The sequence below is a fragment of the Callorhinus ursinus genome, unplaced genomic scaffold (genome assembly GCF_003265705.2).
Source record: "Callorhinus ursinus isolate GAN/ISIS: 27379988/994484 unplaced genomic scaffold, GSC_fseal_2.0 scaffold7, whole genome shotgun sequence".
NCBI lineage: Eukaryota > Metazoa > Chordata > Mammalia > Carnivora > Otariidae > Callorhinus > Callorhinus ursinus.
In genome coordinates this window covers 72,406,916-72,431,936 of record NW_027397069.1, presented here as the reverse complement: position 1 = coordinate 72,431,936, position 25,021 = coordinate 72,406,916, and the positions used below count along the sequence as shown (strand labels likewise).

The 25,021-nt window shown below is 39.1% G+C and overlaps 2 protein-coding genes across 7 annotated transcripts in view; one reads left to right on the top strand and one right to left on the bottom strand.

Annotated features, from left to right (window-relative positions):
- Positions 1-7,875, top strand: part of SGCG (sarcoglycan gamma) — a 119,932-nt gene extending 112,057 nt beyond the window's left edge. For all 3 annotated transcript variants that reach the window (XM_025875291.2, XM_073894784.1, XM_025875292.2), the window contains 2 exons: positions 4,811-4,934; positions 7,060-7,875. In XM_025875291.2, the coding sequence (XP_025731076.2) occupies positions 4,811-4,934; positions 7,060-7,233 (298 nt within the window). In that variant the 3' untranslated portion in view covers positions 7,234-7,875. The remainder of the gene's footprint in view (positions 1-4,810; positions 4,935-7,059) is intronic.
- Positions 7,876-12,010: 4,135 nt separating this feature from the next.
- Positions 12,011-25,021, bottom strand: part of SACS (sacsin molecular chaperone) — an 83,461-nt gene continuing 70,450 nt past the window's right edge. For all 4 annotated transcript variants that reach the window (XM_073894782.1, XM_073894783.1, XM_073894780.1 and 1 more), the window contains one exon: positions 12,011-24,911. In XM_073894782.1, coding sequence (XP_073750883.1) covers positions 13,357-24,911 — 11,555 coding nt within the window. In that variant the 3' untranslated portion in view covers positions 12,011-13,356. The remainder of the gene's footprint in view (positions 24,912-25,021) is intronic.

Below are 25,021 nucleotides of genomic sequence, written 5' to 3'. Positions count from 1 at the left end.
TGGGTATCGATACACCTCTTCAGTTTTAGGAACTCATGTTATTTTTCAGTTCTGGAAAATGATTAAACATTACCTCTTCATATCTGTGTCTTCTCATTCTCTAGAGAATAGGTGTTCTTAACTTGTGGTCTGTGGATCCCCTGCGTGTCCAAGAACAGAATTTAGTGGGTTAATGATTTTGAATGTGAAAAAAAAGTCCTTCATTTTCACTGACTTCTAATTGAAATTTAGCATCCCTTCAAATATAAATGAGAGGTAACAAACCACGGTAGGATTAGCAGTTTCTTTGACTTTTTAATCTGTAGAAGCCAGAGATACTTTAATATCACATGAAGGTTATAGAAGTATCTCAAAATACATTACATACTCTTTGCTGCTTTGAAATTATAGTAGTTGTAAGCCCGTTGGCCAGATCTTACTTAATTAACAAGTAAGCTCATAAATTGCTATATCACCCATTTAAGTAATGTTTACATTTGTATTTAAAAGTCATGGGTGCCTGGATGGCTCACATGGTGAAGCGTCTGCCTTCGGCTCGGGTCATGGTCTCAGGGTCCTGGGATCGCGTCCTGCATCGGGCTCCCTGCTCCTTGGGAGCCTGCTTTTCCCTCTGCCTCTCTCTCTCTCTCTCTCTCTGTCTCTCATGAATAAATAAATAAAATCTTTAAAAAATAAAAAATTAAAAGTCATTAATGAGTTTCCTTTGAAATTCTGTGCTTTTTATGCATTTAAAAACATTAATTGTGCATTTCAAATTTTACATTTCTTGTTTTCCCACCAAAATACCAAATTTACATTACAGTGTCCTATTCTCTTTTGATATATGACATGTCTACTATTCAGTCTACCAGAAGACTTTAATTTTATTTAATTAATTTCTACTTACCTGGTTTTTAAATCTTTCTTTTTCTATTTTGGTCTTGTTCTGTTAATTTATCTCTTTGGATGCTCTAAGCTTAGTGTTAGTCCCTTTCTGACTGTTCTATTACCTCTAGTTCCTCATGTTGACAGATTCTCCCATGTGGTTTGAAAATTCTGTCTGAGAGCTCATCCTCTTTGGCCCTTCATCTAGGTGCAGTTCTCATGGAGACTCTTTTTTTTTTCTTTAAATTTTTTATTGTTATGTTAATCACCATACCTTACATCATTAGTTTTTAATGTAGTGTTCCATGATTCATTGTTTGTGTATAACACCCAGTGCTCCATTCAGTACGTGCCCTCTTTAATACCCATCACCAGGCTAACCCATCCTCCCACCCCCCTCCCCTCTAGAACCCTCAGTTTGCTTTTCAGAGTCTATCATCTCTCATGGTTTGTCTCCCCCTCCGATTTCCCCCCCTTCATTCTTCCCCTCCTGCTATCTTCTTTTTTTTCTTAACATATATTGCATTATTTGTTTCAGAGGTACAGATCTGTGATTCAACCGTCTTGCACAATTCACAGTACTCACCATAGCACATACCCTCCCCAGTGTCTATCACCCAGCCACCGCATCCCTCCCACCCCACCCCCAAGCCAGCAACCCTCAGTTTGTTTCCTGAGATTAAGAATTCCTCATATCAGTGAGGTCATATGATACATGTCTTTCTCTGATTGACTTATTTCACTCAGCATAACACCCTCCAGTTCCATCCACGTCGTTGCAAATGGCAAGATCTCATTCCTTTTGATGGCTGCATAATATTCCATTGTATATATATACCACATCTTCTTTATCCATTCATCTGTTGATGGACATCTTGGCTCTTTCCACAGTTTGGCTATTTGCCTTTAATGTCAGTTTCCCATTCACTTCTGCCAGGGTCCTGCAGGGGGCACTGTTCTCAAGCCAGCGTTCACAGGTGTTTCTCAGATTGGGCTGATACAAGGCCGGAATAGTGTGTGGATTTGGCTTCTACAATAGTGCATGATTTAAGACTTTCTGCTCACATTCCAGAAAGAGCAGCCTGCTTTAGGGTTCTTATCATACTGTGTTTCAACTCCCATCTGTATGCCCAGAGCCCATTTCCAAACACTCCTCCCATGCCCCCCCCCCCAGTTGGCCACAACTCCTTCCCTGTAGAGATTTAAAATACCAGCCCACAAGGCATTTATCTGCCCATTACCTCCAAGGGCTCCAGCATTTCAACTCCCACTCATCACTCTGGTTATGAGTTTCTTCTGTTCTGACACTATGAAAATGCCCTTTGTTTTTCTGGGTTTGTTTTTGTTGTTGTTATTTATGCCTAGCATGTATTTGTTTTTTATTGTATTTTATCCAGCATTTATATGTAATTGGGGGCTGAGGGCAGAGCTCTGCATCTGTTCATCTGTCTTGACAGGTCTTTATAGAGTGATATTTTTAAAGCAAAAATAGAATCTTGTTATTCCTCTGCTTACATCCTTTAAGCTTCTTGAATGTTAGATTCCTAAGGGCAGGAAGCCTGTCTGCCTTTTTTGCTACTGTTTTTCTACAAATCTAGAAAAGCACATAATAGGGACTTAATAAATAAGGGTTAAATGACTAAATACATTATTCCCCACACTTTTAGATTAAAGACCAACACAGTTAACATAGTCTAGTGGTCAGCATGGCCTAACAGTGGACATAATCTAGTCCTTGCATGATTTGGCCAGTGCTGTCTCTAGGCCAGCTTTTCTTGTCAATTTGTATTTATGCTTCCCAGTCTCTCATCCTATTTACAAAATTTAGACTTACTGTAAGCCTAAAAGAGCTTAAAATCATGAGCAATAAATATTACAATCATATATGCTTGACTACTTATATTCTCTAAATGCAAAAGTGAATATGGGCAAAGGGCAAATATACCATATATGTGTGTGTGTGTGTGTGTGTGTGGCAAATATACCATATGTGTGTGTGTGCGTGTATAAACACACAGCTTATTTATTTGGTATATTTCTGGGTCACTGTTCAAATTTTTTTGTTCCTCATATAAGTCATGAGTAAATATATATTCACATATTCGAAGAAAGGGTTGGATATCTAACTAGCAAACTAAAATATAACAAAAGAGAAAAAAGTTGAGTTGCTTTATATCTGACTGCTGTTCAGTGTGTTCATGAAAATGTATACTTCAGAGCATTCTAATCACAACCTTTTTTGGTAAAATGTGTCCCAACTTGTGCTGAACTGACATATTTCATCTTCAAGGCTAGAAATGATACGAAGGGGAAGAAATTTGCTATTCCAGAAGCACCATATTATAATATGGTTAAAAACTAGTAGTTGGTCCTATTGAGGTTATTTTGTTGTTTGATGACTGATCTTTGAAACAAACTCACCTTCCCCAGGATCTTCAAATTTACAAATGGATTGCCTGAAATGGACCAGACCTCTACAAGTTGCTTACATGTCTTCCTCCCTTCCTTTCCTTCCCCATCCCCTTCCCCTTTTTTCCTATCAATCCAGGCAGGAAAAATGTAGACAACTAGCAAAATGGGCAGGCAATCAGCAGACCAAATCATCTAGATGTATCTAAGCATTTCCCCATAACCTAAGCTTAACATAATTTGACCAATAAATTCTATAAATGTCTCTAAGTGTTTCCTTGTACTCAAAGTAAATATAAATTTCTAAATGTATAACAGATCAAATTTTACATATTAAGATGTACGTAAGAAAATGAAACTTTGTTTTCTGTAACAAATAGTGGTAGACAAAAACTTGCCAATTAAAGGCAGCAATTCATCTGAGCTAAACATCTACTGAATAAATATTCAGTGAGTTCAAATGCAAATCAATGACCGAGGTACTTTTCCCTCTGGAGCCACTCCCCTTTCTCTCTCCTACCCATGCCTACTCTTAATCTTACCTGCTGTGAGAGAATTACCCACTGTTTGGTATCCTGTTCCACTTCATTGATCTTAAACATTTCAGTCAAATCAGCCTTTCAGATTGTTGGGTTGGGTTGGGTTGGGTTGGGTTGAGTTGGGTTGGGTTGGTTGAGTTGAGTTGAGTTGGATTGGGTTGGGTTGATTTGGGTTGGGTTGGCTTGGGTTGGGTTGCGTTGGGTTGGGTTGGGCTGGGTTGGGTTGAGTTGGGTTGGGTTGGGTTGGGTCAGGTTGGGTTGGGTTAGAGTAGCTGAAAAATCTTTCAAGTGATCATGTTATGCCACCTGGTGGAAGTTTAGTATTTTTCAGGCAGAAGCAAACAGAATTTCTCTGGTCCATATACTCCTGGTTCTCTATGTTTGACTTAGTCACAAGGAGATTCTGATAAATTATACAAAAACAAAGCCAGCTGGGGCAGTCTCCATTGTTTCCCAACCCTACCACTTTAGTATTTTCCCAAAAGAAATCTTCACATGTGCCCTGTAATCCTCCTAAATTAAAAAATAAATAAATAAATGCAAACAAAACCTAAAGGCTAAGCTTACATTCCACTTTATGAAGAGGGAGCAAATGAATGTCTTATCCTTAAGTTTCTCTTCTTCCTGGACAGGTTTCTGTTTTCACTACAGAGTTTTACAAAATTATTCACAAATTGCATTTTCTTCTGGTGTGATATGCAGAGTGCTTAACCCTGCCATCTGAGACTACTATGTTGGGGTAGAGCTGTGTAATGTTTTTATCTGTTTTTAAAGGACACTAATTTTGTAGATTCTTATTGATGGGAAGTTAATTTCTTTACTGCACATTATTTCTGGATTTATCGATAAAGAATGTACACTATATTAGCATTCAAGAATGACATCATGATACTATATGCTTTGTTAATTGTATTTTCTACACAAAGCCATTCAATGAGGGATTCCTGGGGTAGCTTTTTTTTAATACTATTTTTTGTTGCTTCTTTCCCTCATTTCAGGTTAGAATCCCCCACACGGAGTCTAAGCATGGATGCCCCAAAGGGTGTTCATATTAAAGCTCATGCTGGGAAAATTGAGGCTCTTTCTCAAATGGATATCATTTTTCAAAGTAGTGATGGAATGGTGAGTTTGGTATATGAAGCTCCTGTTGTATGTCCTGATGACTTTCAGAGCAGACAGAGACTATCAGTTCTTCAATTACCTACTGATCCAACTTCTCTCAATATGGCAGTCACTGGGAGTTACCTGTAAATGACAACCATTATTGGTTGTTGCCTTGAGCCCTATGCTTGCTCACATCAAATTATGTTTAAACAAAAATTAAACATGAAAAATAAGAGCTTTAAAAGTCAACCACAATAAGGATAAAATCTGGAACTTCAAGTCCAGAAATAAAACATCACTGATAAAAGCCAAAGTCGTAATGAGGCAGTAGAGCACCCACTACTCAATACCGATTGTTCTAGTACTAGATAAATTCATGAATTACCTGTCTGAGTTCAGGAAAACTAACAGGCCTCTCCAGACCTGGACCTATCTTCTCATTTGTCAAATAAGGAAAACAATATTTGCTTAACTATGTCACAGTGCTGTGAGAAAGCAATGTGGTAATATGGGTGGCAACATTTTGAAATTATTATATTAATCTGATATTAAGAGGAAGGTGTGGTTGAGGCAGCAAATGGAGGCCATGAGAGGCAGCTCATGAGTGTGGACAGGGCCCATCCAATGGCAGGCTGCTAGTGGAATATAAAAGACATCCGCTGAAGCCCCTTCAAGTTGTAACTGAAGAAGTTATGATGCCAAGAGCAGATAAATGCAAAAATGGAAGTCAAGCATTTTGGAATCTCATTACTAAATGATAATGTCACTGCATACTTAAAATATATGACCTTGGAAAAAATATGCTAATTTTAATTTGAAATAGTCTCACTTATTTCCACGAATAAGGTGCCATTTTTATAGTAGCACATAGCCTGACTCGTAAGCTGATGTTCCTTATTACTGGAAGCTAGTTCAAAGTGCGGGGATGTCTGGCAAGACAAGATATATTTCTATAAAGATAAACGAAGGTGAGCAAGGAAGGGGTATGTGGATTGCCAGTGACTAGAGTTTGCTGGAAGAGCAAGAAAAAAATAACAACTAGAAAACAAAGTCACTGATTAACCATAAGAAAGGAAAGCAAAGAAGCCAACAAGGAAAAGGTAAAGCACATTAGCAAAAACCAACTAGCCACAGAACCCAAAGCACTGGACAATAGCATAAGTAGGTTCTGAGTTTAAAAAAAAATACAATACATATTTCATTTCTTTTACTATGACAGTGTCCCAGACCACAAGGTAAAGCTTTGCTTCTAATATTTTTCCACCCACTGCTTCCCATGGCAGCGGTCAGCTTCCCAGGAGGGTGTACAGACTGCAAGCATAGGTTTATGAAAAGAGTAGAGTTCATGGATGAGAGTATGGAAAATAAAGGAAGATTCCAAACTTGTTTGCAAGGCACAACATTATGCCCGTCCATGACATGCTTTAATTCCTTCTAATAAGTGAGTGCCCTGGCATGGGTAAAATTCGGCTACCCGGTGGGACAGTTCTTTGTTCCCAAAAAGATTTCCAAACCTCAATTAATGGCCATCTGTTTACATTTCGGTGTAACTAAACTGTCATGGGAACAAAAACCCCAATAGCTTTCATTTAATTTTAGTTGGCTTTAGTCTGTCTACTGCTTTTCGACATCTAAGAGAAGTTAGGGAAATGGTTGGCACCTAATAGGATGAAGTTAATTGCCTCTCATTGGAAAACAAAATCAGCAGAAATTCCAACATTCACAGGTAAAAATTATTAAGATGAATTTATTTCTGCGGCTTGTACTTTATCCTAATGGGGTAGAGAAGGTGATTTAGCATAAAGTCAAAATAGGTCACAAGATAAATGTGAATTAAAACTCTTTTTCAGATAATTCTGAAAGGTATTTTTAGTATAGCACATAAATCTTCCTAGCTCAACTAGCACAATGGGTTAAAAAAAAAAAGACTTCAATTTGGAGAAGGAATTATTAAGCCCCTGCTTGAATGGAAAATAGAAATAGGTTTTAAAAGACTCTGATAATGTCTTAAGTGAAGTCAGGTGCCTATTTCATTTTCTATGCAGAGAAGAAACTAATCTGTCTGGAGCATCTTGAGATATGAGTTTTACACTATCATGTCCATTCTCTTTTATCACTTCATCTCTCGTTTTCTCCCAAACAGCTTGTGCTTGATGCTGAAACTGTGTGTTTACCCAAGTTGGTTCAGGGGACTCGGGGTGCCGCCGGCAGCTCACAAGGACTCTATGAAATCTGTGTGTGTCCAGATGGGAAGCTTTATCTGTCCGTGGCTGGTGTGGGTACCACGTGCCACGAAAACAGTCACATCTGTCTCTAAACCACCTGCATCTTCCACAGAGCACCTGCCTCATTTCATTGAGGTTTACCGACCTCAAGCCTTCACACCAAGCAACTTGACATCCTGGTGGACGGTGGATGGGAAGTAGGAGGGCACACTTTCAAAAGGAACTCAGAAAAATGTACCAGTGAAGGTGTTCTGATGAAAATCCATGATCTCAGAATGGTGTGCACGTATTAGACAAAAAAGTCTAGCGATAGCAACAGCAACAAAAAAAAGTCTTTATTCCAAGGTTTATTTTCATCAAAGCCATTGTGACTTTTCTTTTTCTTTCTTGTGGATAATCAATCTACAATGGAATATTGAATTGCTGTGTGGAATTAATTTATGCTATTCAACTGTGACTATCTAACTCCCCATAAAAGTAGCATTGGTCAATACTAAAATGCCCCCAAAGTTCTATGTGGTGTTCCCACTATATCACTCTAACCCACAAGTTAATGCAAAGTGTATCAGATTTCACAAGAAATCTTCAGGTTTTGAGGGGACTTGGGTTGATCTGATTTTCAGTATGTTGTCAAAGGAATAAATTATACAAAATTAATCATGTTTCCTTTATATACAGTTATAAGCAATAAAAATCAACCTACATTTTTCCCAAACTTCAGTTTGTCTTCCTTTCTTTAATCCCCACGACAGCACTTTGAGGTTAATATTTTCCCCCAAATTACTGGTAATTAAAAAAAGGTTCAGCTAGGACAAGTCAGGAGATCAGGCAGTAGCTAGTGAAATTAAACTGAAATGTGACCCTACATGTGAACAGCTGTTTTCATTTCGAAAATCTCTAGTATGTTGTCTCATTCCATCCAAACACCAGCCTATGTGGGAATTGTGTAGATGGGATGATATTCTTTGACAAGTGAAGAAACCAAAGTCCACCAAGATCAAACAGCTAGTAGGTGGTGGGACTCATAATGGCCCAGCCTGTGCATTTACCTCTTACACAAAGTAACAGACTTGATGTTACTTCATAGAATCACTCTCTTCATTTTTGAAAGTAGGTTTAATACCAACTGGTAGTATGTGTCACTATATAAGTCAAATAGGACACACTGAACCTATGAAAACAGGCTAGCCTTGTGTAAGCCACTCACTCACTTTGTAAAGTGCTAGTCATCACAAAGACTGGTGAGTTTGGTTTGGTTTGGTTTGGTGTTTTACCAGTTGTTATAATTAGGATCTCCAAGTAGCACAAGATGTGCTAGGACCAAGAGCATTGCAACTTTCTATTTATAGGATTTATAACTGTAAACACGAGTTCAGATTCATTTTCTGCGGTCTCAGAACTGAGAGAAAGTGGGAGAGTGAACTCTTGATTTCTCATGTTGTTTTAACAAGGTCATTTGACAGCATAGCCCACTTATAACAAATTCTGGATTTTTGAACTGTTATGTGCATAAACACTTGAAATTACAAAATAAAAATTAGGTGTGTCCTGAGCAGTTAAGAACAAACTCGACTCTAAATATAATGCACCTAAAATTTCACAGGGGGTGGGTGTTTTTAGGTTATAAATTGGTATTCACTTTTCCATTTAGTTCTGATTTCTTAAATAAATGTTTGCTTTCTTGCTACAGCATTCCTACTGTCCTAGTAACACTGCTTTTTTTTTGTCATATTCACTTTCTTGCTCCATATTTGTGCAAAACAAATGTCTTCAAGCTTGGTTGACACAAGGTCAAGAAAAAGAATCAAGGAGAAATTATGGAGGATAAAACCCTTTAAATCAAAGATGTAAATTAGATTTTTTTTCTCCTTTGTTATTTGGAATCATCATGAAAGAAGTTGTTGTGGATAGCTGCATTCTCCAGAATGATAAGGAATTTATCTCTGGTTAGAATCAAAACTTTTAGATAGGCTATATTATAAAATATATTACATAAACCTTTCTTTTTAAACACGTTATGCAATGTAATTTAAATTTTCATTAAAAGTCCAAGGTCATGATTATGAACATACCTAATGAACATACCTAATGAGCTATGTACACTAATACTCCTATATACTAAGTGATTGTACACCATTGAGTGTTTGATATTTGAGCGACCTCAAAAAATAGCCCTTATTTCTTTTTCAACTTCCAAACCAGCTGAGTAGGCACAAGTCAGAAAGATGATCAAAATGTCAGCTTTAATAGTAAAAAAGTTTGATCTGCAGCAAAATGGACTCCCCTAAGACCCGAATATCACAGGAACCTCTCCCGTCCCAGGGAGAACTGTGGGCCTCTGACTCCCAATAGCTCGCCACGTGGAAGAGGGTGGACAGATGCTCCTGTTCTAAAGGCAGCCAAATTCAAAGTAAAAGGAAGGGTTGAGCTACACGTGTTCGGGTCCTCCCCCGCAAGTCCAGCCACCAGGTCAATCTCCACTGCTTTGGGGATCAGTGAAGGAGGGCAGAAGCACTTCTGAAAGGCAGAGCCCCTCACACTAAGGCTGTTAGGTGGTGTCTATCTAGTTTTTCGTCCCTTTCTTCCCTGATTTAAAACATCAATTCCTATGCAGCTTCAGCGTTTTGCCCTATTTTAAATTCCATTTCAGATTTGCTGTTGTTTCAAAACCAAATAAGCTTTTGTGTCGGGTGTAAGCATGCAGGCGGAACAAGAGGAGCTAAGGGCACCACTAAGTCAAAATCCATTCTTAACTGAAGAGATAGCGCAGCTTCACTTCCGGGATGGAGTGTGCACCTTCACGTCCCCAACACCTGACAGAATGGCTGCACACGGTGCCCGGGGGCCGTTTTCAAATGAATGAATGAATGGCACTACTTTAAGCCATATTTGTTCAAACAAGAGAACGGAAAAAGCCTTTGGGAGCCAAAGCGTGAGGACATTCCATGGGCAGTCTGCAGCTTCAGCCCCGGCCGAGTGCGCGCAGCCTGTGGCGGCCGCCGGCCCTCTGGATCACACGCTTGCCGCCCCCACGGTCACCGGTCACTTCCCGGAAACAGATCTCTCCATCTATCTGTTTCTGGACATCTCCTCCTGGTTGTTTCTCTGGTAGAACCCTGATGAATACAGAACTAATTCAAATCTTCTATAATTGCTCTTTTCTACCAGCACTACAAATTTTATCCTTGAGAGCTACAGAACAGGTGAAGTACGGAAGACGTCGACTGGCGCCAAGGAAGAGAATTCCACACCCGCACATCAGACCATCAGACCCGTGAACAACTGCTCTTTATTTTATTAAACACGACTTGAACATTTTGCCAATGTCATCCTTGGGCTCTCGGCACTCCCACCCCCACCCCTGACCAACTGCCCACTGCTTTTTATTTTTTTTATTCATTCATTTATATTTACTTTTAAAATTTTTTTGGTTTTTTATTTTTTTATTAATATATAATGTATTATTTGTTTCAGGGGCACAGGTCTGTGATTCATCAGTCTTAAACAATTCACAGCGCTCAACATAGCACATACCCTCCCCGATGTCTTTTAAGTAATCTTTATGCCTGGCGTGGGGCTCAAACTCACAACCCAGAAATCAAGAGTTGCATTCCCCACTGCTTTCTAAACTACCTGGGCTGCACAGGTTCTCCTGGAGTTTCCTGGCGGATGCTATGAACAGTTCCGCCAGCCCACGGGGGCTGCTTTTCTCCCTCGCTCATCTGGCAGCACACAACCTGCTCCGGAATGCAGGAAGGCCTCTTCCAAATCCTTGCTAGACCGTGTGCTACTCAGGAACAGCTACTCCCCACACAGGCTGTTTCCACTTTCCTTTTAATAAGAAAAGGGAACTAGTGGGAAAGCACAAAATAATAAAATAAAAAGTTCACATCAAAAATTCCTTACCCTGAATTTCAAAATCTTTAAAAAGCTCCAAAAATAGGAACACCCTCCAAATATGTCTGCTGCAAACTATTGGTGGCGAGATCTGACGGGAATTTAGGTGAGGTTATTTATCAGGCCTATGTATTTCAGTTAGGGTGAGTATTCATAGGTTTCACGGCAGAAATATTGTGGTTAAGAGTGCTACCTACCCGGATGGGAATGTTTGTATTAACTTTCTAAAATCCAAATTCTGAAATACATTTGGATCCAAGGGTTGGATATAAGGTATTGTGAACCTTTTTTTTTTTAAGTATAGGGAAAAAAAAAGAAAACGGGAACTCCCAACTAGATCAACTAGCCCAATGGCCACCAGACAAGGTTTTCTGTTTACATTTTAATATCAAAAAACAATAAAATATATTCCAAGTCCTGAATCTGAGTTTCAAAGTAGCAAGCACTTTTTAAGACATCCAGAAAGCTGAAGACCCAGAATCTGGTAAGCCCCAGAAAACTCTTCGCCCTGGTCTGCCTAGTTTTGAAGACCTGTGCCTCAGGTATAAAGATGAACATTTTCTGTTAGGGCTCAAGCGTAAATTAGCCCCAGACATGCAGCCCCCTCCTGAAGCAAGGTAAATATCAATTCAGCCTCTACCTATGAAGAACCATAATATTTAATGTATCTATATCCAAATACATGTATGTATGTATGTGTGTGTGTGTATATACCATATCATATATATCAGCTAATCTTATTCCCTAAAAAGGGAAAATAAAACTCTTAACTAAACCAGCACCTAATAAACCCAATATGTATCAAATACTTTATACTCAATCATAAAAAAAGAATGTGCTAAAATTCCAATATAAAATATAATAAAAAATTCTATCCTAAATATTGCCAATAAATACACCTATATGCATATATCAAAACGTTATATAGGAAGATACTAAGTTTGATTTTTCAGGAAATACCAGTTACAATAATTTGATATGGACATTTGCTTTATTAAAAGTATGGCACTTAATATAACAGCAGAAATAATTACATAGCTTCACATCCAGAAGCAATACAATAGTCGAGGCACAAACATTCCTTATTACCATAAAAGTAAAAAAGTTTTCATATGTTCCATAAGCCCTTAATTGCATAAAATTTATATTTAGCATCATTTACAGCCAGCACACTTATATAAACTAATTATCATTACCTTTTGTTTACATTCTGCAAAAGAAATATGCCGAAGTAAGTACAGTATAGTAGGACACTCAAACAGGAAGAAAATCAAATGTCAGTTCTGAATCATTCATGGGGAAAATGCAAGCTGACAATTCCTCTTTTATAAGCTACTGGATATTGTCACAATGATTTTACACTTTTTTTTTAATGTTTTCAAAGTAAAATCCAAAAAACTCCACTAAGTGCCATGTTGAAAGAAGAGATTTTTTTTTTAACTGCAGCACCTTTTAGACAACGAAAGATTGCATCCTGTTCAATCTCGCTATACAAATTATGATATTTGTGGAAAATATGTACAAACAGAAAGCAAATGTTCTAACCGTTGATAAATGTTGTTTTGGTAAGCAGTTCTTGGACGCAATATTAACATCTGGTGATAAGAACTGCCACCATTTTGAGTTTTCCATATGTTACCTTCATGAAATAGGAAGCCTGTAAACATAAAGTGTAAAAAACCATTTAAAATAAAGATGTAAAGTGCACTCAGTGCACCCTAAGAAGTACTATCTGCATACTCTTAATCAAGTAATATTCAGGATTAAAATACTGTACCATTTTATAAATGTACTATTTAAGATGTAAAATTGCAACGAATTCATAATCAGATCCAGCTGATAGTAATGCATCCAAAAGAGGATCCAATTAAAGAAGTGATCAATGCCAAAGACTTACTTCCCCTTATTTGTTTAAACCAATGATATGTCCAGTGTTTCATTAGCTCCTTCAAAAACACCATGTTAAAAACAGAAAAGTTAACTCCATCCTGATCACAGACATACACAGACTCTTATCTAACAAACCGCTAAGCTTTGGTTACATAAAGTGCAGTTCAATAATGTGTCATCCTAGCCATTCAAATACATCTAGCAATTCTGCAGCTCACCATCTTCAAAATAGTTCGCTTTCAGGTTCAGGCAGGGTCCTCCACTGATTTTCACATTAACAACAGCCCCAAAGTTCTTCCCAGTGATCTACAATGTGCTTTATACAATTCTTAAAGAACTGGCAACAAAGCCTAAGGAAGTAGAGCACTTCACATTTGAGCTATGACACAGTCACGCTCTAGCTCTGCTTTTTTTTTTTTTAAATACCTTCACACTTTTTGTTGTATAAAATTTTCAAGTTTTATGATGATACAGGCAGTACATTCCATCACCCTCATAGCAACCTCAGAAGTGAACCTGTCATTTGGGATCTGTGGGAAAGGAAGCAAATCAGGGTATCTCGTTTTTAAACTGTCCACACCATAAGCCTCCAACGTGTGGACGTCATTTGTCAGTCCTTCAAGCTGCTGACTGTACTCCTCTATTTTTTGTGCAAGTGCGGTGGGCTTGACATCCTTATCGGACTTCCCCCTCACAGCATAGTCAGCGGCGATCAGAGCTAGTTTGGTAGAGAGGTGACACTTAAAGCACACCCACTCGTTGGCATTTTTATGAAGGTCATTCCTGGCAGCTGAAAAGTTGGCTCTGGCTTGTCTTAACCATCTCCGGGCCTCAACTGGGTTACCGACTGACTTGAAAGTGGGGGGGACAAAGAACCTCTGAGAGTAAGTCTGGCCAGCCGAAGGTGTGCTTTTTTCTTTATTTTGTTGTTGCCTTTCAGATTTATGGCTCGTTGCTTCTTGATTCCATGAAGTATAAAATCTCTGAAATGAGTACTTGTCTGACTGAAACCGGGATGCCGAGGTTGAAAATGTCCGCCTTGAGGCTCTGTCTGCATTTTGATCTAGAAAAGCCTGTTTCTCTAGTCTGTTGATTTCGTTCTGCAAGTGTTTAAACACTTCATTAGCAATGTCGTGATTCTCTGGGTTTTTGTCGGGGTGCCATTTCAAATACAATCGCCTAATAATCTTTTTTCTTTCAGATTCTGGAAGCTTCCAAGCTTGCTCCACCACTGATGTCACTTCTTTTAAGATTTCTGGTAAAGAATTCACCTTGAGCTTTTTGGGGGAATGCTGTTTTGAAGAGGTCTTGTGGCCCTCTCTACTGGAGAAAAGAGGAGGAATGCTTCGTAGACCAGGGGCTAGGAACTCTGTGGGGCTGGTGGGTGTAGAAGGGGCACTGTCTCTGCTCTGAGAGCTTTCCTCGGGCCTTGAAAACTTATACAGATCGAGAGAGCTAACTATTTTATATTCACTATAGCCAATATCAATCTGATATATCTTTCCCAGAAAACTAGAATTATCAGCATCTTCTCTTTCAACTTCTTGTACAATAATCGCGTATGTGTATGTTGGCTGGTACGATCCATAGATATCACCACCTTCGGCATCGACAAGGTACCCAACATACTCTCCCGGGTAAAAAACATTCATTGGATCCATAAGCAGAGTATAATGGATTTCGGCAGGTATTGGGGTCCCGGGCATTGGAAGTTCAAGTTTTGATGGTTCTGAAGAGTCATATTTTACTCCTAAACTGTCAAGCTTCTCACTGATCCTGTAAATATCATTGCATCCTAGCATTGCAATTAAATATGAGGTGTCAGAAATCAAATTGTCTGTTGCTGACTTCAGCGTCATTGCCAATGCTAACAAGAAGTTAATGTCCTTACTGTCTGAGTGCTGTATGTATAGCAAAATGACTGCATTACCAAATCTCTTCAGAAAAGCAAAAGTTTCACTTCTACTGTGGGGAATAGGATTAAAACCTTTAACCCTTAATGTTGTTTGAAGCTTTTCAAAACAGGACACTTTCAATCCTTCTCTTAGGGCTTTGCAAAGTCTTATGGCTTTTTCTTCATTGGCCAGGAAAGCATTATCGTTTTCATGCTTCATAATTCTAATCAGTCCCGTGATGAACTGTTCAGAAGACAAGAGTAACTGCAATCTGCCCTGAAGAGAACACAACGCTCCAAACTGACAGACTTTGGGAGTCTCTTCATCTAACTGCTCTTCAAGTATACTGCTCAGTAAACGGGGTCTAAGTTTTTGAGGAAAGAGCATTATCAATTTAGTATGAAAGCCATGGTCCTTCCCTAGGTAGCACTGGCTAAGGTCAACCAACATCTGCACACCAATATTCCCCTGGATTCTACTTTTGTAATGCGGTGCGTCATCAAACACTAAGATGCTGGACTTCACCAGTCTGCCGTCCTGGCTTGGAAGGTAAAGTGCGAGGTCTCGTACGTTCTCCAGATCACCCCTCACCTTGACTGAATCATTCTGCAGACTCTTGAACAAGCCAGACACTACTCTTTTAACTGTGCGCATCTCATTAGGATCTAGCTGTTTTCCTTCAGAATTTTTGAATATGCGGCTCAACACTTCAACATATTGCTTTGTTGAAATAATATCTTCAGTCCCTAGATGTTTAAACAACTGGTGAAATGTGCCCAGTTCTAAAGGTAGCTTGTACAAGTAAGGTTTAAAATCAGATTCATATTCTAGATTTATCACTACCTCCTCGGGCTTCAGGAGTTTCCAACCATCTTCGACCATCACAAAAGCAACCCCCCGCAGTTGAAACCGAAACTCCCTTTTTTCTGCACTGAGAAATTCATATATGCTCCTTAAGACCTTTGCTCTAGTTTTTACCATGTCTTCATCCAAAGTAGTTATGTTGCATATGTTTCTGCAGTTATTAATGACTTTATCAAGAGGAGGATCCAGGTTCACATTAAGCATGCTTAAAACTTGTTCGAGCTGTTCTTGCGGACCAAGTTCACTACCTTCTTGTTCTCTGATACTCAAGGGTGTGGCTTTCTCTGGAAGAATTGGGCAGGACGTCCAAAGGAGCTGGAGCACATCACACTGCTTAAATTTGGGGTTTACCTGTGCTCCATTGAACTTTATGAGAGGAAGTGTTCCATTGACCTCTTGGTACTGAGGATGAAACCTAATGAATTCGGCAGGGGCCCGCTCAGGACACAAGAATGGTATTAAAGAAAGTTCTTTCAGGAAATTTCCAGATAACAAATCCATTCGTTCTTGGAATATATGATGGAGAAGGATATCAACTGTATTTTGCAAGGTTTCCTTAGACCAGTTTTCTGTATTAGCTCTCACACTAATTTCCTTAGCAAACTGCAGCAACTGCTGCTGGGAAAGTATGTATTTCAGTCCAATGTTTCGTAAGAATTCCACCCACGAGGTCATAAACGTGGCTTGGTTTTTGGGCTTTATAAGTTGTTCCAATTTTTTAAAGAAGTCCTTAGGAATAAACAATTTTTCGGGAAGCATAACTTCAAAAACTCTCACCGTTCTATCATAGAAATGTTTTGCTTGCTTTAGTCGACTGTTAGCATCATAGATTATCAATAAACTTTCCAGTTTCTCAAAAAGTTGTTCCTTAATTTCTGACAGTTCCTCAATACTTGATAATCTATTCTTAAGATAGATCAAGTGCTCTAATTTTGCATCATATGAGAGATTCTCAATTTTTGGTAAAAGGTGTTTCAAGTACACCTCAAGATCATCTACAGGCACACAGCCAAGCACCTCATATAGTTCTTTTAGGTGTATTTTTTCTTCAAGAAATGCAGATGATGATGATTGTGTCCACTTTTCCACTTCAGTTGAAGGGATACTTTTTGTGAGTACATAGCATGTTCCAAATTTTGCAATGCTCATGTAGCGACCACTGATGGATTTGTAGCATGGAAGGGACTTCAAAATTTTTATGTCATCTTGGGACATCAAGTGACTCAAATTGCAGTTGAAATACATCAAAAGGGCTTCAAAGTCATTTTCTACTAATTTTTCAGTTCTAAATGTTGAAGTCTGAACCATATAATGTACAGCCCTTAAAATGCTTGTGGGGCTCTCTATGTTTGCTGTGTGACATGACAAGAGAGGAACAAATGCACTGTCTTTGGAGCAGATTTTGTTCAAGGCAAGTTGAATACAGCCAGCTTTCATGAGAGCATGAAAAACTTTATCACTTTGGGCATTTGGAAAAACTGCAATGTGCATGAGACTCAAAGGAAGCAGAACGTCACCTTCAGGAACTACAAGCTGGTTGACTGAAACAGTGAACTTCATTCCGGGAAGCAAGGCCCAGTCTTTTAAGGTATCAACAACAACGTCAAATGTTGGTTGTGTTTCTTCTTGATCTTCTTTCACATTTACAGACTCACTGATGAAATGCCACGCATTCTTAAGCCAAGACTCACTTGCAAAATTGTCCTTCCACTTTGTACAATTTTTGGTCTTATACTCACGAGGCAGCACAGAGGATAACAAATCCGCAAAGCTGGAAATGTCAAACACTTTTGCCACCTTACAGTTCAATAAAATACTACTGTATTTCAAATATAACGTATTCATGAACAAGTCTTTGCGGGATGGAATCAACTCATGATATGTTGTCAGAAACTTGGGTCGTTTCGCATCAAAAGTTTGCAAAACACTGTCCAGTGTAATGAGAAGGGGCAGTCCCTCCACTTCAATCTCATTTTCTTCTGCATCCTTAAAACAATAGTCCACTAAAAGTTTTAAACTATGAAAAAGCTTTAGGTTAGTCTGCTGGAGGCGACAAGGCAGCTTCCCAATGTGGCAGTTGGTGTCAGGAGAAGAAAAGGTCATTAAAAAAGCCCTAACATCAGCAGGAGTGACGTAACTGACAGGAATATCCGCGTCTATAAGACAGTGGTATAGATTGGCAGTTTCATCACAGTTATAAACCAAGTTGAAACCAATTTCTAAAAGTAGGTGTTTCAGTCTGTAGACATTCTCCGCTACAGTCTTGCGGGTCGTGATGTTATAATCTGCATTTTTAAGGTGTTGTAATTCATCCTGCAGTAAGTTGTCAAAAAATGGTCTGGTTTTATTTGAAGTAGACATATTAATCCAAGTAATTATAACTGCAGAGTGTAAATCTGAGCCGTCAATATTTGGAGCCCGTACAACAGGGAGAAGACGTTTCATGTCTTCATGAATGCAACTGTAAAGGGCTTTCACTAGACAATATAAATCTGGTTGTAGGTCAAGCCTGTTAACTGGGAAAAATGATAAAAACTTCTTTAAAGTATCCTTTACAACATGAATAGGCGTGCTCTGTAAAACTGATAGTGTTGGGTCAGAACCAGGGAAATAGCGCTTTTTCAGCTGGATTAGTAATTCAACGTATGCAGGCGCTATTAATGCTGTCATTAAACTGTTATTCCAGTCACTGCGAACACCAACTCCGTTATCATCCCGCCACAGATTTCTCCTGGCTGAATCTAGAGCAAAATGGCCGTTCACATGAAATGGTAATCCCGTCTCCAAAGAGAGGGGCAAGAAACAGAAGGCCCTGTGGGGCTTTTTATAGTTGTGAGTAATGCAGGCAGCCACTCCGCCACGTGGGAACAGAGTGATATCTTGGTTCTTGTGAGCCGATATAACACTCTTTGACACTTTTTCCATACTTGAAAAACCTGACCTATTACAAATGAGCCATGTAGTAAGATTTCCTTCGGAGTCTTCAGTATCCATAGTATAGGTTATCTGTTGAACTGGTATGTCTTTGAGCTGTCTCTTTTTAGTAACACTATCGATGACAGATGCATGAAATTGCTTCCTTTTCAATCTGTCCCCATCAGTGATTTTGCCCTTTACAGAATATAGCACATTCAGAGCTCCAGTACCTTTATCTATTTCACAAATAGAAATCTTTTCCATGTGGTTAAGAAACATTAAAAGTTCTGCCCCATCTGACCGCAGTTTGTCCAAAAGATTCTGGACCATTCTATCTGATGATGGAACTGAAGAAATTTCTGAAACCTTTGCCATTTCTGCATTACGAAGAGGAAATCTAAACATTGTGCAATTATCCAATTTAAAGTGGGTTCCCAGATAAAGATCCAGCACATCTGAGAACTGTGTCCGAAAATCTGCATCCAAATCTCTGAACATGCGTCCAGGACTAACAGATGTGGCTCCTGGTGCATACCTGGCATGAGGATCAAAAATACACAAGATGTCATTGCCAGAAATAAAAGAAGGGCAGTCTGTAATATGATACACAGAATTGAATCCTATCCCATACTGTCCAGTTTTACAAGGATTTCCTTCTTTGGTGCCTTTTCCAAGATTCTGAATTCCTCTGACATCATCTTCTGTAAAAGGCTGGTTGTTGTACACACAGAGTGCCGGCCCTTGCAGTGGGGCCCACTTATCATCAAATATTCTATCAACTGGATGCTGTCTAGGATCAAACACAAAACAGATTTCTGTGGCCTTTGCATCATCAGCATTTTGAAGAAGTTCCTTCAACATTTCCTTTTCTGAAGGGTAGGCATTAAGGATACTCTTAATTCTGCTGGTCAATTTTTCTTTCTGCCCAAATTCTGTGCCAAGCGTGGTAAAACAGATGTTGGATGCATACCGCTCTAAGGCTTTATGTCGCTTTGGGATTGCTCCTAGCTTTACGGCTACTTCCCTGGGTATATCGGCATGACAGTATTTTACGGTGGTGTCCTTTACTTTTATCCAGGGACAATCGTTGTAGCATAAAGATTTAGCAGGGAGAAGCTTAAGATTTGTATCTGGCAGTAATATCTTGCCATAATTTTTCTCACAAAATTCTTGTTTCTTTTCTCTGATGAGACTCCATATTCCTTCACTAATTATTCGCCGGCAAAGCTGAAAATTCTCTTCTGTTATTTGCTTTGTTCCTTTCTCTTGATCAACAGATTCCAAAACAAGGGCAAAATCTTCAACAGTAAATGACTGCCTCACACCCACGCTTTCAAACAGTTCACGGAAATTATTTTTGTACTTATTAGGCAGCTGATAAAGGTACGGTGCCGCGTCAAAATTCAAATGAAAAGAAACTTTCTCCGAGTCAACATATGCATTCTCAACTAGAATGAAGCTAAAGGGTTTTAACTTTTCAACAATTGATAATTTAATGATTTCATTTTGCATCATTGCGTCATGAAGGTATTTGTAGCAGGCATTGGTGATGTTCTCCTGGTACAATGTAATTCCATCATCAACTGATTTTGCAACTTCTTTCAACTGGTTCACAACCAGATCAACTGTTGGCTTCCTCAGTAGCCCCAAAAACTCCTTAACAGCCAATGACACTGAACCACAACCTCTGAAGGAATGTGAGTTTTCATTTAGAATTGGTTGCAAGAGACAAACTATATCTTGATGCTCAGCTGTATAAAGGTCAGTTGCTGCAAACATGGTTTCAGGCTTAAAACTGTTCCCTTTCCAGTCCAAAGAAAATCCTGCTGGCTTTGTGAGAAATGGAAGGAAGGGAATTGTTTGATATTTTGCGGCAAAATCCTTTGCTCTAGGATCCCTTATTTTTAGTTTTTCATCGATGAGACTTAACAGGATACTACTTCTTAGACAAGCAGCAGCATGATCACTTTTATTAATTTCGGCCACAGATTGTGCCCGTTCCAGCATGTCATCCCATAAAATGTCATCTTTTGCCATGCCTAACTGAACCAGCTTAATCAAAATAATAGGATTAAGATAATCCTGAGTAGAACCATAAGGAAACCGTCCATCTTTAGTATCAAATAACTTTGCAACTCGTCCTTCAGGGTGGATTAATCTTGATGGTAAAACCAAAGGATGCCCCTCCAAAGAGCAAGGAATACAGGGAGTAACACGAAGAATTCCTGAGAATTCATCAATTTTTTCATTTAGAACAAAATTCATTAAAGGATCTCTGAGTTCTGCTTCAATTTCTTGAATATTTGGGAAAAACACTTCCGAAAAAAACTGCTTCTCTGAAAATGTATTTTCAAGCAGTATCTGTTTGCAGCCAGCTTCTTCAAATCCTGATTTTACTGAAGAAGGAAGTTCAACAGCACAAAGGTTTTTTGACCCAGTCTTCTTGAGGTATTTCAAAAATATCTTGAAGGCTGCTGGACCAACATCTTTTCTTTTAAGTATAGAGTCATCTAGAAATCTCACATTCTTCATGGAAACCCACGTGGATCCATCAGAAAAGACTCTGGTCAATTCTTTCCCTTTTCCATGAGCTATATCTTCATAAAATCCTTGGCAAATTACAGAAAAATCATCATGAACTAATTCAGGATCAGGCCACACTGAGTAGTAAGTATAATCCATTAGCTCCCCATTAGTGGCCAAGTCACGCAGGACACTGAGCGCCTCCAAGTAAGCTTTCACAATAACATGCCTCATGAAGGTGGTATTCCATCGTCCTTTTGTGTCCGTCTTCCAGATTTCTTTTCTATTTGAAGTAACAGCAAAACACCCATTGATGTGAACTGGCAATCCTGTTTTGATTCTTAAGGGTAAATAGCAAAATAATTCTCCAACATGTGGTTTCACAGCCCACTTCTGGTCCTGGATTTCAGACAGCAGAACTCCCACTGCCCCACAAGGAACCAGCCCTAGTCTTCGTCCACTTTCATTCAGGGAAAACTTTAGAGCCTCTCCTGTATCCATGCAGGTGCATATAAGCCACGTGGTACACTCTACTGTTTTTTGTGGCAGCTCATCTGATGGTTTTTTCAATTGGCCAGACTTAGCCATTTCAAAGAGAGCAGTCAGGTCGTCATCCGGACCTCTGAAAAGTGGCGACTGTAAATCAGCAATCCTTCTGAACACGTGGTGAAATTCTTCAACTGTGATCTGAAGAATGCAAGAGGACTTTGGCGCATCAGCAGGAAGCTTTTTATTACTGCTGCTGCAAGTCTTCATGAGCCTAGCAGCTTCTTTTAAAACACTTAAGACAGGTGCGCTCAATGCTTTGGAAGAGCAGGGTTTTTTTTTAATTATTACCGTGTCTTGTGCCAAGTTGGGATTGGTTTCCTCAATTTTCAAGTACTTCAAGTACATGGAGTTCACACTCTGAGTGAAAATGATAAGCCGGTGTCCACAGAGACTAAATTCATCCACAAGAGAATAAATATCTGCTGTATTGTAGCAGGTACTACTAACTTCACTCACTTTCGCTTCCTGTTGAGTTCTAAAGGACAGTCGGAAAAGAGTTCCGCTGTAGCTATAAGGTGCTTCTACAGTCAAAGGTAACTGACAGCCAAAAACGTCTATAAATGGTTTGAACTGATTAGGAAATTTCCTCAGTCTTTTCTGTTGTTTACTCCAATTAATTTTGATCCCAGGATTAGATTTGTCTTTAATGTGTTTACTGATGTGGTTTATGTTTGGATCGAACATTATCATGAATTCTCGACTCATGATGATGGGAATGTCGGTGATATGGTACACAGAATTAAATCCAAGACCAAATTTTCCAACTTTGTCAACCTCTTCCCTCTTTAAAGATTCTCCTAGCCTAGTGATGTTCACAAAATCTGAATCTGAGAACTGAGAATTATTGAATGACCACAGAGCGGGTCCGTGGCAAGCCGCCATGCCTGGGTCCAGCAGATTCTCTCGAATGTCCATATTTCTTCGCATATCAATCATGAAACTGCATTCTGTTGCATTTGCATCATCAGCATTTTGAAGTAGTTCTTTAAAAATATCTGACACTGAAGGGTATTCTTCCAAAATATTTTTAATTCTTACAGTAAGTGGCTCCCTCTGCCCTGACTGCTCAAATCCCATGTTTTCAGGATTAATCAGTCTTGTGCTGAGGCACGGAACTTTCAGCCATTCTGCGGTTTTCATAGGTATGTCCTCATGCACCAGAATGATTGGTTCCACCGAATCTTCCAGTAAGTCATTGAGGTCATCAACTTTGATGTCACAATAACAGCATTCATGAATTGGCTTCATGATAAGTTTAGAAGGATTTTTGCTATGATGTATGGGAACCGGCGTGTTGGGGCTTGCTGGAATCTGATTGCTGTAAAGCCATCTGATGATATTCAACATAAGATGAAGATTTTGTTTGCTTTCTTGATCACTGAGATCTTGGTCACTTTTGAGATACACCTTCTGAATGACCATGGAAATATGATCTGATGTCAACTCCTCTATCGAACCACAGACCTTAAAGAGTTGGTGGAATTTTGCCATGGTTTTAGGCACACTATGCAAATAAGGCTGAAGGTCAAGATCATGGAATGGTTTTATCACAGTTTGGGCAAGGGGACAAAATTTTTTGCCAGTCCAAACCCATGGAAATTTTAAGGCTCTGAAAGCATCCTTCCCTTCATTTAAATGATCATGCATGAATCCATAAATTTCAAGCAAAATGTGTTGAAACTGATAGTAGTCTTCATCACTAAAGGTTTTCGAAGTATACCAATCAACAACAATTTTAAAGTGTTTTAAGACAGCACTGATGCTAGGTTTGGTGAAGATCCCTAAAGCTTTCTCCAAGTTAATATGGACACTCTCAACAAGGGGAAGTGATGAGCCAACCAGAATCGCATGGGCTCCATCACACATATCTGGCGGGGCACAAAGGTTGCAGACGTCTCCCTTCCAGACTAAAGAGCCTGGATAGTTTGGTGGCCTTTCCTTGCAAGCTGGAACCCATTTTATTTTCTTCAGGCTCATCTTTCCTTCAGACGACTGTAACAGTGTATGATTCTTGTTTAAAACCAGTAAGAGTGTTTTGGCTTTCTTTAGAAGAACATCCTGATTTGGACAAGAACTGACCTGTAAGGCTTCAATTTTTTTTGCTACTTGCACAACATCATTCTCTTGGAGACTGGCTTCATTTTTTAGACCAATCTGTCTTAAAGAGTGAAGAATATCTGGTGAGGTAAAAACTGAAGGTGGGAAGCAAGTTTCTTCTTCACTGTAAAAGAGATCCTTTAGTACTTCTATATCAGGATCAAAGAGTTCACTAGCCGACACCATCCGTTCCTGTGAAATCTGAATGAATTTTAATGGCATTAACCAGTCAAGTACCTTCGGATTCTCATTTTTCAGAGAGGACAGATTCTCAAGGGTCCATAACATAAGGTGTGTTACCTCATCGTGTGAATAAAATGCATTTTCAATATCTTTTAAAATGAGCTTTAGGCAATTAGTGGTCTTTAACTTCTCTATTTTCAACATGTTTGCCAAGCGAATAGTAGCTTCGTCACTGCTGTCTATTACTGAAATAGAGAGTCGGAGATCTGGAGGAAGTTTGGCAGTATGGTGCAGGACCTTACAGCCTTTTAGTTTTGTGTAAGAGGAAATTCCCTGATCAGATAAATGGTTAATTCGCTTGAATATCGGTAATTCCTGAATTATTCTTTTCTCTTTTTCACTGCTATCAGTTAGACCAGCTAAAAACTTCCTTAGGGCCTCTTTGTGTAGGGGAAGTAGCGAAGCTATCTGATTACACAATTTCGGCAACGGCAACTTCTCCATTATCTGCAGAACAGCACTCGGTAATGGTGAGTGAATGTATTTTTTAATAAGTGGATGCTGTATGGAGGCATCTAATTTTTTAAGGACAATCCCTCCAAGTTTTTGTACAATTTCTGCTAAAAATTCAGGAAGCTGTGCTTCAGATTCATCATCTAAAATGACTAATGATGGAATCCTGAGTCTAACGAGTTCCACACACGTCTGACCTTCGCCTAGTGTAGTTCTGGGGAGAAGTGGCATCTCATCAAATAAAGTCAAATCCTCTGAAAAATGTATATAGAGATTCTTCCAAACCATTTTAAGCCATGAAACAGATGGGTGATTTTTGTCTTCATCAAATGGGTACCACTGAACAATCAACTCTCTGCCAGGCCAGAATGTATTCATTACTTCTTTGATAAGACGTGCAAATCGTTCTGGATTTAGAAGCTGCAGCTGAGTACATGGTCTTCCTGTAAATCATATACAGAAATGTTATAAATACATGTAACACTCTACTGTAACTTACTGAGCTTTCTATTCTTGCAGATTACATAGTACAACAAAGCCATTTTTAGAAGGT